The sequence below is a fragment of the Diuraphis noxia genome, unplaced genomic scaffold (assembly GCF_037042655.1).
Source record: "Diuraphis noxia isolate RWA-SAM2 unplaced genomic scaffold, SU_Dnox_SAM2 contig0004, whole genome shotgun sequence".
Taxonomy (NCBI): Eukaryota; Metazoa; Arthropoda; class Insecta; order Hemiptera; family Aphididae; genus Diuraphis; species Diuraphis noxia.
In genome coordinates, this window is record NW_028301714.1 from 60,324,888 (window position 1) to 60,341,041 (window position 16,154).

Sequence of the window (16,154 nt, forward strand, 5' to 3'; positions counted from 1 at the left end):
AATAATCTATGTCTGCACACAATTTTAAATGTCCCATAAACCTGGTATATTATAATTGTTAATTCATGTGCTGTTCATTGTTACTATTTTTTTTACTCTTATTTCATCGTAATGATCCGATGTATTTATTTGAAAGTGAAATATGTGAAAATGCTAAATGTTTATGTTAAATTGTGATATGAATATTGTAATTTAGTCTTGGCAACATTTTAGCAACAATTGTAAACTTTGACTATAATTATATACTTACCTATATTTTTCCAAACATTTTTACTTTTATTGTTGTATAATATGGTATGTTTCTTCAGCATATTAAGTAATTTTAATTGGTTTTAGAAATAAATTTACTTGAAAATACCATTTATATATATATTGATAGAAATTATTTTGTACTTTATTTTCAATCATTAAATAAATGCTATATCCAAGTTATAGGATCCAGGGCAATACCGATGCACAGCCATAAAAAAATCATCAAATGGTATTTGTCTTGTCTAGAACACAATACACACAATAGTGGATTGGTATATTTGGAATCATATATTATCAGCGAGAACACTTATTTTTAAATTCCCCTACATTCGGCTTGTGAGAGTATAAATAAATCTTTTATACTTGTACAATTTATTGAGATGACAATCACAATAATATTAGTATGAGGATCAAGAACAACATTTTAAGTATGCTAGTATAACAATCAAAATGAGCCACAGTTGATTTCAGTAAAATAACAAAATTATATTTTATTATAATATTTAATAATACCGGCTAGTGACTAGGCACATGTATCTAATACTTTCATACTCTCATTAACAAAGAACAATCATGCACATTTATAATTATTGCAATATTTCCTGAGCATATATAATATATATATATGATATTATCATGTAAACTGTTTGAAAAGTGTATTTAATTTAATGATAAACAGCACTATAATTAAGTACACAGATTATGTCGAATATCGTAACAATTTTAAAGATAATAATTTGTCTATCAATAATAAATAAATAAATAAATAATAATAACGACAATTATGAAATTGTAAATCAAATGATTTATTGTTAATAGTACATCAAGTCGTGAGTGATAGATATTTTTGAAATTGGAAATTATAAAATAATTAAAAACAATATGTAGAAAATCAATGAATGAATTGTGATAAATTAATTGATGGGAAATGACTGTTCAAAACTATATGAATGGTATTCCTTCTAAATATTTATCACAGAAATAATGACTCAGTACTAGTAAAATCCATCATTTTCATAAAAATCCTAGTCAAATTATACAATAACTGAATTAAATATTATTTATATATTTAAATAGAAAGGAACAAACACGAAAAACTCGAGAGGGTTATTGCTAATCTGTGAGGCCTAGTTTCTTCACAAAATAAATATACACAAATTGATGGATCACCATTATTACTTAACATGAAGTTAAGAAGATTCTTGAACTTTACGACAAATTTCATCTGTAAATTCTGAGCACTTGGCTTTTCCGCCCAAATCTCCAGTTCTATATTTGCCTTCTTTGATGGTGTCAAAACAAGCTTTTTGAATAATGTCAGCTTGGCTGTTGAGTTCCATGTGACGCAACATCATTACAGCTGATAAAAGAAGAGCTGTAGGATTCGCCAAGTCTTTGCCAGCTATATCCGGAGCGGTTCCGTGAACCTAAACAAATTTAATTTATTTAAAAATTAATGAATTTATTAAATTTAAACCAAAGTAATAAACTAATAAATACTTACAGATTCAAACAGAGCACCGTTGCTGCCAATGTTTCCACTTGGTGTCAGACCTAAACCACCCACCAAACCGGCACACATGTCTGACAATATATCACCATACAAATTAGGCATTACCAAAACATCATAATGGCTTGGATCTTGAACCATAGTCAAACATACAGTGTCTAAATATTTTTCTTCGAATTTGATTTGTGGATACTTTGAAGATGCTATACGGCAGCACCTCAAGAACAAACCATCAGACATTCTCCTATAAATTTTATATTTTCAAACACATAAATTTAAACATACACCTTTGAAAAAATGATTAAGTTCATCATACATTATGTTAGCCTTATGTACAGCAGTGACCTTGGATCGTTTATTTTCAACAGCATATTTAAAAGCAAATTCAGCTACCCTAGTTGAAGCTTCTTCTGTGATCAATTTTATAGATTGTACAACTCCTTCCACAATTTCGTGTTCAATGCCTGAATATTCACCTTCAGTATTTTCACGAATTGTTACAACATCTACATTTTCATATAATGTAGGATAACCCTCAAGTGAGCGACAGGGCCTTACATTGGCGTATAAATTGAATTCTCTAGAAAAATAATAAGCATAAGTTGTAATCTAAGAAATATTCAAAACACATTTTTATATTTTATGACAAGTAAATTATAAAAATGAATTTACTTTCTAAGTGCTAAGTTCAATGAACGATGACCTTTTCCAACTGGTGTCATAAGAGGTCCTTTTAATCCAATTTTATTTGTATTTACAGATTCAATAGCTTTAGATGGTATTTTCATTGTACCATCTGGTGCTCTTACAGGAGTAACATCAACTACGTCCCATTCAATTGGAGTCTAAAATTAAAATATTTCGTTTTAATTAAAACTGCAGTCAGCAGTTTTTCAATTGAAAAAATTAAAAATGGTTTAAACCAACAGATTCACTTTGGATTACAAGTGCAGAAAATATTTAAAAAAAAAAAATACGTTTAGTCTCTTGTTGGCTACAGATTACAGATTAACAATACCGTACAAGTACAGACGATTAATTAAATTCCACTGGGCCACATTCAATAAATCCACTATATTAAAAAGTCTTGAAAAAATAACCGAAATAACTTTTAACTATTTCATGTTTTTTATCTGTGGCACTTAGTCTCACAAATACGTGACCAAGACAGATGCGATTAGTTAAAATTCTTTGACTTTACCTACTTCAAGCGACTACTTACTTTGGCGGCTTCGAAAATCTTCTGAACAGCGGCAGAGATTTCAGGGCCGATTCCATCACCGGGGATCAAAGTCACTTTCCGTACATCAACACCGTATGAACGAGCTAGGTACTGGCCAACGTTGTTCTGTCAACAAACGAAATCCCGAGTTAATAGTGAAAATATATATTCATTATTATGCTAATGCGACGGCGATCGGAATCGGCAAAATATCCGTTTTTCGTCACGAACCGGATACTTACGATCTTGTGAAATATCCTGTGAGCCATGGTGAACGGTCGTCGGTGAGAGATGAGGTCAAAAAAGAGCTCTCTCAAAGGGTTTATGGTCGGGAGAGTAATTTTCTCCTCAACTGGACTGGCCGCAAGAGAGGGTTAATCACTCGATCGTATTTTTAAAACGAAAATGGGTGAGAGGTTAAAGGAACAGATGTTTTGCTGAACAAGAGAGCGACGGTTCGGTGACCGTACGTACAATTGTACGAATCACGATTCACGATAAAAATTGCGACGGTCAGGCTCGACTGTGGTCTACTCGGGCGGTGTTCGTCGTCTTTTTGTTCCATGACGACAACGAGCATTACGGCACCGTCGTCGGAGGGAGAAGGCGGCCACCCGGACGTGCGAATGTGCGATGACACCATGACAGTATCAGTGGCGCAGCCGCTGCTGATAACGATTCTGATTTCCGGTGAAATTTGAATTTTGTGGAAATAGAGTTATCACAAAAAAGATCAAAATTTTAATTGTTCAATTACGTTTATGATTTCATCCAAGAATTAAGACATATTATTATTTACTATACTCTTATTAATCAAAAATTCAAACCCTAAGTTTATGCGCACCACGAATGTTCAAGCGTGCACTACCACGGTCTACAAAACAGAATTTAAATAACATTCCAGCCAATAGAAAATACGAGTATTTCCTGCATTTTGTTGTTTTATTCAATTACAATATTACGATGTTAAATTATTGTATTTATTTATATATACGAGTATGTATATTATACATGTAAATATGTAATACATCGTTTACTAATCGTTTAAAACAATAAAATTAAGTGCGCAGTACAAAATTTTACTAATAATAGGGACCGCATAACTTGTAATATAATATTATTGACATACATATTTATCTCTATAAAGGCACCCGATGTGGTTCTGTTTGCGAGTTATAGAATAACACGTAAATCTACAAATAGTAAAAATAAAAAAGTACATAAATACCTACCTATACTTAGAAGCCACAGCGGATCGCGAAGACTATTTGGAGGTACCTATGTAAAGAATCTAAGATGTATCCACCCTAAGACAAAAAATTAAAAATTAAAATTAATGAATTTACAGATGATTTAATTAATATTACATAAATATAATAACACTATTGCCAATACAAAATCCACTAATATAAAGCATATTATAAAAATACTAAGCAATGTACAAATGCAAATAAATAAATAAATGTACTGTTACGATATTTTTCAATAAATAATTATTCAAATTGTTCAATTTATATTTACAGTCTTAGATTTTTTTGCTTTGTCTCGTCAAGTTTAAAACTAAAACTTTGTTACTTTTTAGACATAGGTAGTTCCTAATAATTTATTTTTAGTTTTGTTTTATAGACAAAAATTTGCCTTTGTATTTCCTGTTATTTTTATTTTTATTACTATCACTTGTCGTTGTCTATTAGTTTTCATATTGTGCCAATTCATATATATTGTTTTTTTTCTTTGTTAAAGGGCTAAGATCCGTTGACTTTATATAAATAAATATAATTCAATACTTCTGCAATAGTACTTTCACTTAACGTTGGCTCTTGGCATATCAATCATTACCCATTCAGTTAGGTAATAAATCCATAACGTGAATAATTATGACGATCGATAAATTCCGATATGATGATCACATTATATTTTAAGTAAAATAAAAGAACTTAAGAACCTATTATTATAATATTTAATATATATATATATATTGATTCAGGAAGGAAACATACTAGTATCTTATGATCTCTATGAATTATGTATTTTTAAACGATCAATAAAGATCAATCCGATATTATATGCCACCAAAGTTTGCTTCGATTTGATTTCGAATTTTAAAATCACGGTTACCGGATATGGGAATCTCATAATAGGTAGTTATAATAACACAGAATAATTCTGTGATAATAAAACCGATGCCGCCAATTAGTAGCGGTCTCGTCGTATTTTGTACCCAATCTCGGCGATGACGAAAGTCTGAAACAATAACATATTACACTTTGGACGCGAAACACAATTATATTATAGCCGTCCAATGTCCATCTGCAATATTTCAATATAGATTATTATACCTAAATAATTCATGTACAGACTAACGAGTTGAAAAGTACATAAACAGTACCTATACCTATATTATGTATAAGTATATAAATAGTAATAAACTAATAACTATTGACTAATAGTACCTACCTTATAGAGACATGAAGTGTTCGAATTTCTGTACAATTAGCCGATGTATCAGACATTCATCAGTAGTCCCATTCAGGGGCGGATTGGCCCACAGGGAAATTGGAAAATTCCCGGTGGGCCACTGTCTACATTTATAATTCAATATTATTAACTATAATCTTGTAATAAAATTATCTCGTCAGGAGATTCAAAAATAAAAATGAACTCTTCTTTTAGTGCCGGTTCTTTTGGTTATAGTAGTAATAAATAAAAATAAGTATTAACTTATACTATGCGTATATGCCACCAGTCCCTAAAATATTCAAATTTTCGTACTACGCACATAGTTCCAAATCAGTCAAATCTAAATTATACATAGTACCTATCAAAATAATAATATGTATTTACAACAAATAATTTTATTTAAATAAAGTAAAACCTCTATTTAACAAATTTAAAGGTTCTTTAAAAAAATTGTGAAATATAAATTTTGTTGAAAAACAATTGTTTTTTTATATAAAACTCATTTTAGGGCTTCTAACACATTTTTACAATATCAGGTGAAAAATAAAATGAAATTATAGTCACAATTTTTATTTACGAGCTTTAAAATTTTGAATTTTTACAACATACATAAAAATCATGAAAATTCGTAAATTATTTTATGCTAGAAATTCATAAAAAAAATTCCTTTTATATCTAAGATTTGAAAATTTAATATAAGGCTCCTAACATATTTTTACAATAGCAGGTGAAAAATAAAAGAAATATATTGGCACAATTTATTTTTACAAGCATTCAAAGTTTGAATTTTGACAACATAAGTAAAAATCACGAAAATTCACAAATTATTTCAAACTAGAAATTCATAAAAATTGTTCTTTTTAAATCTAAGATTTGAAAATTTTTAATAATATATAATATATCCTAGACAGATAAACTGTCATCGATCAGAATCGTTTTTCGTATACAATGATATAATATCATATTCCATCCATTACCCACTTGTAACCTACTGTACAGCAGAGCGACATCCACGACTTACCCGCTTTTTTAAATATGAAATTATTTTTGTTAGGTCATTGTATACGAAAAACGATTTTGAGCGAAGACGGTTTATCTGTCTAGAATATATTATAGATTAAATTAAAATTTTCAAATCTTAGATTTAAAAAGAAAATTTTTTATGAATTTCTAGTTTAAAATAATTTGCGAATTTTCGTGATTTTTACACATATTGTCAAATTTCAAACTTTGAATGCTTTTAAAAAAAATTGTGACTATTATTATTTTTTAATTTTATTGTAACAATATGTTAAGAGCCTCTTGTATTAAATTTTCAAGCTTTTCTGCAGAACAAATAAATTTTTATCGATATTAATTTTAAAAAAACTAATATAATGATCGAAAATTTGAAATGCCTATGAATAGTTCAACTTAAGTCGAAATTTTTTGAAAATTGCATGGTGGATAGAATATACTTATTTTTAACATTCGGTGGAAATTTCATGGTCATTTGTTTTAAGGTTACATCAAAACCAAAATCGATTTTGTCGAAAACTTATTAAGCGTAAAATTTCTTGTTTTTCCTTTAATTTTTAATTTGTTTATCCCGATTATTTAGAAATATATTGAGAATTTTTCACTTTTGACCCCCAAAGTACCAACTAGATTCACTTTCTGATCGAACGAGGTACTGAAGTCAAAAATCGAAGCACTTTTACTGCCCCAAAACGTGATGACAGACACAAAAAAAAACAATAAAATAAAAAAAACACACATCATTGTAAAATCAATACATTTATCACTCCGTTCAGAATCTAATACCTCGAAAAAAAGCAGTGAATACAACATAATATCTAAATTGAAATAGGCTGACAGCTAATAAAACTCATACCTCGCGTTTTATACTAAAATTTAAAAAAAAAACTACGTTTTTTGAAAAGTAATTTTTATTATGTTGAAAAAATACTACATAACTCCCAATTAACCAATATTTCTTCATAAACAATATTATTAATTTTTTCACCAGGGGCATATATACCTATGTATAAGTTTTTTTCTGGGAGCAGGCAACATAAAATTTCCATGAGTGAAGAAGGAATCGCTGATGTCATTTCCTGCAACTTCCATTGTCTGTCCTTGTGCCTTATTAATTGACAGAGCAAAAAAAAAGTTTAATAGGAAATCGGACACGTTTAAATTCTAAGGGATACTCGTTTGTTATCATTGGTATTCGTATTCATGAGATATATACAATTTGACTACTCGCTGAGCCGATAAATGATTTTAGTAGGTATCACACGGTACCGGTCCAAAAACTGTTTAAGAAATATAATAGCATAAAATACCGTTTGGTCGGTTTATTGTGAAATTTATTAGGATTCATAAATGGCATTATTATTGAAATAAATAAATAAAGCGTTAAATTTTCGGCATCCTCGGGGAATGGCGTTTGATTTGTGGCGTATTTTTTTCACCCAATTATATTCTTTCCACATCGATTGTCGGAAGACGAAGTTATGCTATCAGACCGACCGATCATATCTATAACATAATATTATTGTCATCTCAGATTTGTTTGATTTTCTTTCCGCTTGTGTACTCAAAAAGTACTATGGTATAAAAATACTATATTATTACTATTATTATTATTATTATCAATACATTATTTCTATATAAACGAATAAACGAACAAGATCACGTCTTTTTTCAAATGTTGGCTCTTTTGCATATACCTTGAAAAAATTATTCAAATGCCAAATAAAAATTCACCATTATCCAAAAATAAAATTTTCACCCAACAATAAAATTTTTCCGCGTGTCCAAAATTTGCTGCCTTACATTTATCATACTTTTCAGTTCCCTAAAACTCACCTGCAGGTATATATACTGATATACGCATGGCGTACTATCAGATTTCATCCATAGTTATACCTTGGCGAAGTATTAAAAGCAACCACTCCGCTAATAAACTACTTTGTTATAAAACAATAATTATTATTACTTATTGAACATAATTTTGATAAACAAATTCTTTTTGTCTTATTGTGAATCAAACAAGTACATACAATTAGTTCAATAAACATTAGAACAAAAAGTGCAATAATATTAAGTAATAGTATTTATTAATCACAATTTATTTCGAATATATTATATTTTACAAACAGGTACATCGAATGTCCACACATCGATAGTTTCATCACGTATCTCATACCGATCTCATTCCCATAAATAAACAATTTCAGGCCGTTCGATTTCCCATAATACGCGAACGAGATGGTCATTTTTTGAATGATAGTTTTCTTGCATAATTATATATTGGCACAAACATCAATTCATGGTGGTCATTCCAATCCTCGATTTTAGAAAGTGTAAAACTTGAATAACAATAGGTACTTTTTTTTAATGAAATTATAGACTATTAAACTGCATATACAGGGTGATTCATGAGGCGTAAAACATTCATTATTTATAAAAACTATTTACTTTTTTCAATTTTTTTTTTTTCAAAATTGTATTAACATGCTGTTCTAAAACGATATAAATTTTCAATAGTTTTTACCCTTATATTTATTAGGTAAACCACTATCAACTTTTGATTTTTAAATGGCAACCTATATTAACAATATCATAAATTAATAAGGCTAGGTTAGAATGAATTATTATGAATTATTATTATGAATTTCACGTTAAAATTCATTAAAAAAATAGCCTTATTAATTTATGATATTGTTAATATAGGTTGCCATTTAAAAATCAAAAGTTGATAGTGGTTTACCTAATAAATATAAGGGTAAAAACTATTGAAAATTTATATAGTTTTAGAACAGCATGTTAATACAATTTTGAAAAAAAAAAATTGAAAAAAGTAAATATTTTTATTAATAGTGAGTGTTTTACGCCTCACAAATCATCCTGTATAACATGTACAATTAAATTTAATTAGGTAAGATATTATACTGCGGTGTATGACATTAATTGATGTGACTACTTTTATTTTTTTGTTAATTGTAATTAACAATAAAATGAAAGCAGGTACATGAATTAAATATCATACGCCAGAGTAGATACTTTACCTAATTAAATTTGAATTGTACACGTATAAATATACCGCTTAATAGTCTATAATATTTTCATTAAACATCATCTTATTCATCAAAATAATAATTGAGTATTAAAATGGCAACCTTCTTTTTGGCTGCTTTTTTTGATGGTCCTACAAAATTAAAAATTAAAGGCAATGTTAACTAATTATTATAGGACAATTTTAAATATCAATACTAAAATTCATCCAACCAATATTTGTTGGTGGCAATGATACAATACAAAAATATTACCGTATGCACAAAAAGAATGTCCATCTATCTCACATTCAACCTTGTACTGTGGAGGATAATCTTTGTCCTCTAGAGTTGTAATAATGTTTAGACAGGGGGATAACTCATTTAAAAGAAGCAGCGGATGGTTCTTTCTTTTATCATCAATGATCTTCATCTTCTAAAATAAAAGAGCTCAAATTATAATATTTACTAATATATTATATTACTAACAACAAACAGGCAATTAATATTACTAATTAACATTCATATTCTTAATCTTATATAAAGTCTATTCTTATTTACCTTCGGTATCGACTTTATTGGTCTGTTGCTCGGTATACTCGTAATTGATTTCATATCGTCTGGAATGTTCTAAAACATATTACATACCATTTATCATTGTGCAATAAATTTGATAATTTACACAAGTTTTTTTTAAATCCTACCTCTTATTCATTTCATGTGGTTTTGATAGCAGTATATTTTTATACATATATATATATAGAAAGATAAAATATACTAAGTAATATGTATAATATATACAACGATATTCAATTTAGTTAAACATAATGTAATTTAATTCGTTTATCGAAAACAGTATGGACAATTCAAATATTCGATTGAAAGATATTTAGGTGTATCGATATTTATATTTAATCTATGTATATTCTGACCATAAATCTAATATATTTTTGTACCAAATTGTTTTCATAGCAATTAATTAAGCCATTTAAAAATACAAATAGGACAAGCAGACAGAAAACCATTTATATATATATAGGTTTATAAAATTAGCTTTAGAAGTCATCGTCCACAGGGTGTGAGCTGTACAGTGAACGAAACAATCCTGTATGTTTGCACGAGTAATTTTACAGGATAAACAAAATATTATAAGTACCAAACTTATTTATAAGATATTCAAAATTATTATGTTTATATATCAATTTGTCTAAAATATTATACACAGAAATAATCTAACATTTTTATAAAAATAATAAACTATTATTATTTTATTACAAATCATTGTTTCTCTGCCATAACAGCCATTTAGAAATTACCGTATCTACATTAAATTAATTATTTGAATATAAGAATAATACAACTATACCAACATTAAATCATGTAATGTCCAGCTCTTAAGATTATTTTTATTTTTTTTAATTTTCCCACGGCAACTAAAGCCATTTGGAAGGGGGTAGTACTGTAGGTTCTTATAGAACTGTAGGTTGGTTTTACACGTGGGTGAGAGTTTTGGCAGAATTTCTATTGGGGTACAAGTAGGTTTCTGCCATGTTCCGGAGTGGGGGATGGCGGCACTTGTTCTCCGGACACCGTGACTTGCTGAGCCACAGCCTCGTCGGTAGACCACTCGGCCACCTCGTCCCCCAAGATAATTATTAAGAATTTAAATTTTTAGATACTATTCAATAAGTACCTACTGACCTACTATAGAGTATAAACTTTCTATTATAATCTAAAATCAATTGTTACCACGAATGTTGGAGATGGAGACACTGGTCTTGTAATCTCTTCCACTATGGTCGATTCTGATGGCATAACTATTTCCACGTCGGTTGGCTTGGTCGGTTGATCGATTTGAATGCTTGAGTTTGTTAAATCACCATCTTTTAACAATTTCTTCTGCTTGGTTATATAATTATACAAAAATCCTACTGCACTAATAGCGCCAAATGCAAGACTTGCACAGATAATTCTTCTTGACATTTTTTTTAATGCTATTTTCAAAGTAAACGGATGTATTGAAATGAACAATAATATTAACGTTTCAATTGAATCAAATAATAGGTCATTCGTTGTTATGTATTTATTATAACAATATTTGTCTCCAATCAGCGTTGCCCTGACAAAAATTTTTTTTTGTTTAAATGCATAAGCATTTATTATAAATACTATACAGTATATTTTATTATCAATGATATCATTTTTATTATTAATCCTAAGTCCGGGAACAATAACTATTTGTTTCTGAAATTAGCGAATAAAATACAATGATTTATCTTTCTCCTATTACTATTATATTACGATAATCTGTATGCTGTAACCAAAAGCAACTATTTATTTTCATCTTAAATCTCAAAAAAAACATTTCTCAAAGTTCAATAAAAAAAAAAGCGGGTAAGTCGTGGATGTCGCTCTGCTGTACTGTAGGTTACTGTAATGGATGGGATTAAATTTGAATGCAATGATAGGTATCATTGTATACGAAAAACGATTCTGAACGGAGATGATTTGTCAGGTCTAGGATATATTATATTTAAATATTGTCATATATTCTATTTTGAAACAAATATTTTATTTTTCAATGAAGACGCATTTTGCATATGGCATGGTTAATTAATTAGTGTAGTTATCATGTAGTTATCATAATTCATAATACCTTATATATACGAATACCTGGTTTGAAGATAAATCGTTATCATTACGCGATTTCATAAAAATTTAAAACTCAAACGCTCAAAACATTTTTCCTCTAATGACGCTTCAAATTTTCTCTATAGCTATTTGAAGCAAAACTTATGGAAAACTTGGTGTTCAATTTTATAATCTTAGATATAAATACAAACAATATTATGAATTTTGAACTACAAAATAATTTGCAAATATTCATGGTTTTGACGAATTTTTGTCAATATTTGAAATTCAAATGCTAATAAAAATTTAATTTGAATTTCCGGTGGACATTTTTTTTGTGATAAAGATTGACAAATTTGTAAGGAATCTTGTATTCGTAATTTCTACGTATTTAGACAAAATTTGAACTTTAAATGTTTACAAAAAAAAAAATGTGATTATACATTTCTTGATTTTTAAATTGCTATTGCAAAACTATATTATGAGCATTGTATTAGATTCTCAAATCTTAGAATTAAAAAGAAAAACTTTTATGAATTTCGATCTAAGATAATTTGAACATTGTCGTAATTTTTATGTATTTAGTCAAAATTTGAACTGTAAAGACAACGTAATTGTTGTTCGTGCTTACACTACTGGTTTCAATTTGTCCATTTGTCGTGTGTGTATGGCAAACAATAATATATTAATAAATTGTAATAACAGATGGTGATTTAAATGATCCATTTCACAAAATACGTTAAAATGCAAATTTTTCTTTTTAAATCTAAGATTTGAAAATTTTTAATAATCTATAATATATCCTAGACAGATAAACTGTCTTCGCTCAGAATCGTTTTTCGTATACAATGATATAATATCATTGGATTCAAATTTAATTCCATCCATTACAGTAACCCACTTGTAACCGACTGTACAGCAGAGCGACATCCACGACTTACCCGCTTTTTTAAATATGAAATTATTTTTGTTAGGTCATTGTATACGAAAAACGATTCTGAGCGAAGACGGTTAAAACCACGAAACTACATTAAACTCTTTTCATTCATTATTTTCGAAAGAAGAATTAGATGATGATTTTATGACATTAGTCAATAATTACCAAGATGATCTGGAAAATGGAAACCCTGCAATTTTATTGGCTGAATACAAATTGTGGCAAAGGTGTTTAAAAAATTTGAGCGAAGAGCCAACTAATGCACTTCAAGTTTTATCACTTTGTAATAATGATATTTATCCTAATATATACAAACTGCTTCAAATACTAGCCACATTACCAGTTTCAACTTAATTGAATGAACGTACTTTTTCAAATCTTAAGAGCATCAAAACCTACTTGAGGAACACCATTGGAGAAGTAAGTAATTAAGGAAATCATAATTCATATTTTAAAATATTAAACATAATTTAATTAATATTTCAGAAAAGATTAAATGGTCTAGCTATGATGTGTATTCATAAAGATTTGAAATTAACAGCTGACGAAGTTTTGGACGAATTGATAAAAAAAAAACGAAAAGTTGATTTTGTATTGTAATAACTAAAATGCTATGTTATAGTTTTTCGTTTATGTAAGAATTAAATTATATTTAGTTATTATTAATGGGTTATACTTTTTTGTCATTATGTATTATAAGATAATGTTAAAGGACCTCCCCCTCAGCAGAAAAAATTCCAAAAACCGCCACTGCGTTCAGTAATTTTATTGGGCCGTTAAAATATAGGATACCAGCTCATTAAACTAATGGGCCGATTTCGGCTCTTTAAATTTTAATGATTCGATAATTCTTCAGTTATCACATAGTCACTGTGCCCTGTAGTTAGTAGAAGGCACTCGCTATCATTTTACCTTTATATTATACCTTAAAAAATAAAAAGTCAAGTTCCGATACAAGTTTGTCAATTTCCGATTATGAATTTGTTCTGGATATTTTATATTATTTACCTAGACCAAGGTTATTTAGAGATCGATCGAATCCTTTGGAGGAATTTGACGACATTGATTTCAAGTGTCGCTTTAGGCAAGTTATTTTAAAAACGTATTAAGTATAGGTACTTACTACCTGTAACTATATATAATATAACGTATGAATATATATATATATATATAAATAGTACTTAAATTGTACCTACTACCTATACAAATTAACAGCTGTTGACATGATCTCCAAAGATGTTATCACTTTTTCTGTGATGAGCTTAAAATTCTACACAAACTTTGATATCATGTTTAATACCAATATATTTTTATTGTACGGTTTGTGCAACCCAAACGCCCCTGTAAAAATATTTAACGATTCTATAAAATTATTCATTAAATAAATTAAAGTTCGGTTTCATGCAACCCGACATAAAAATTTTAGTAAGTTTATAATATATTGGTCAATATAAATGGGCCTCTGTGTACCGTATTTTTAATTTCCCGGGCCGAATTTTGATCCCAATCCGTCCTTGGTCCCATTCTTCTATAGTCTTGTCTCTTGTATAGTTATTAATTATACACTAAAACCCATTAAAATATGCCCTCAACATGAAATGTACCTAATTGTATATCCACCAAGAACGTAGAATAGACAAAATAAATTTTCTAAACAAACACATTTTTAATAATTATTGTGAACCTTTCATAAAAATAAATAATTATAGGTACACTGAAAAAATATTATTTAAACTTTAAACATCGATAGTAGTTAATTACTACGTTTATATATAATGATGTTAAAACGGTTTGAAATTAAAATGGTTTGAAATTCTTAAACTACATAGTACATACTACATAATACGAGCGTTTTTGCTTTTAAAACTGTTTAAAGAATGTAAACCATTTTAACGCCATCCAGTGGCGCAACTAGGGGGGGGGAAGGGGTTGTGACCCCCCCCCCCCCCCCCCCCCCCGAAATTTTCCCGAGGCTTAGTGTTATGTTTTTTAGCCGCCGTGGTTAAAAACACATAAAAAGGAGTAAAATAAAAGAGGCAGTCTACGACAATTAATCCGCTAGTGCTCATCAACAATATTGCTCTATATTACCATTGTTCTGTGATATTACTCTATGCACCGGACCCGGCCGGCTGGTGACGGGGTACGGTCAATGTTATACATAATTTGTTTCACTGAAAATCAATCAACTATAAAACAAATCCGTGATAACGCTAATGCTGAGTTTGAAAAAATATTTAAAGAAGTAGAGGATGTCTGTAGTAGTTTTGATATAACTGTTAGTGTTCCAAGAACAACAAGTCGACAAAAAAATAGGAGTAATGTTATGAATAATAATCCAATAGAATATTATAGAATCTCAACATTCATCCCATTTCTTGATAATTTTCTTGAACAACTACACGGACGATTTCTTGAACATAGGGCCAAACTAAAAAGTTTCAACTGCTTATTACCTAAGACCAGCAAACAAATATCTGAAGAAACATTTGAGGACTTCAAAATTCTGTTCAATTTTTATAATGATATATTAAGTGACAGTATCAATTTGACTAGCTTAGAAATGGGTTATGGTGAACTTAAACTGTGGTATAACAGTTGTGCATTCAAATCGCAAAATTTGTCGTCAACAATAACAGAACTATTTTTCAATTGTAATCCTGATTTTTTTCCTTTAATCTCAAAGTTATTACAAATATTAATTACACTGCCAGTCACAACAGCTACTGGAGAAAGGTCTTTTTCATCCTTGCGTCGACTTAAAAATTATCTCAGAAACACTACTGGTCAAATGAGACTAAATGGATTGGCAGTCCTCAATATACACCAAGATATTAATGTTGATCCATCAATGATTATTGATGAAATGGCTAAAACTTCAAAACGGAGACTCAATCTTAATTTATAAGTGTTTTTTATTCATAGTATGACTATTTCTATACTTATGACTTTATTATTTTATTTCTTGTTATGTATGATGATTTATAAATAATATATTAACATTATTTATGTAATAAATTATATAATTAACCATACAGGATTTTATCTTATGTATATATTATATTGTACTAATGTAACCCCCCCCCAAAATTTTTTTCTAGT

The 16,154-nt window shown here is 28.8% G+C and overlaps 1 protein-coding gene and 1 pseudogene across 1 annotated transcript; one reads left to right on the forward strand and one right to left on the reverse strand.

Annotated features, from left to right (window-relative positions):
• Positions 1-717: 717 nt before the first annotated feature.
• Idh3a (isocitrate dehydrogenase [NAD] subunit alpha, mitochondrial) lies at positions 718-3,470 on the reverse strand. The gene is made up of 6 exons (XM_015520581.2): positions 3,227-3,470; positions 2,985-3,110; positions 2,435-2,607; positions 2,079-2,342; positions 1,757-2,006; positions 718-1,679 (listed from the first exon to the last, which is right to left on the reverse strand). Exons 1-6 carry the CDS (start codon positions 3,251-3,253, stop codon positions 1,443-1,445), a joined length of 1,077 nt encoding a protein of 358 aa, XP_015376067.1. The 5' UTR covers positions 3,254-3,470; the 3' UTR covers positions 718-1,442.
• A 9,679-nt stretch (positions 3,471-13,149) lies between these two features.
• On the forward strand, positions 13,150-13,652 carry LOC149056270 (52 kDa repressor of the inhibitor of the protein kinase-like; annotated as a pseudogene).
• The last annotated feature ends 2,502 nt before the right edge of the window (positions 13,653-16,154 follow it).

Bases quoted from the DNA above. Each gene is read 5' to 3' on its own strand.
- Idh3a (XM_015520581.2), bottom strand. From the start codon at position 3,253: ATGGCTCACAGGATATTTCACAAGATC. The intron at 2,343-2,434 runs GTAAATTCATTT...TTATTTTTCTAG, and splicing joins TTGAACTTAGCACTTAGAAA to AGAATTCAATTTATACGCCA. The intron at 2,007-2,078 runs GTATGATGAACT...TAAAATTTATAG, and splicing joins GTACATAAGGCTAACATAAT to GAGAATGTCTGATGGTTTGT.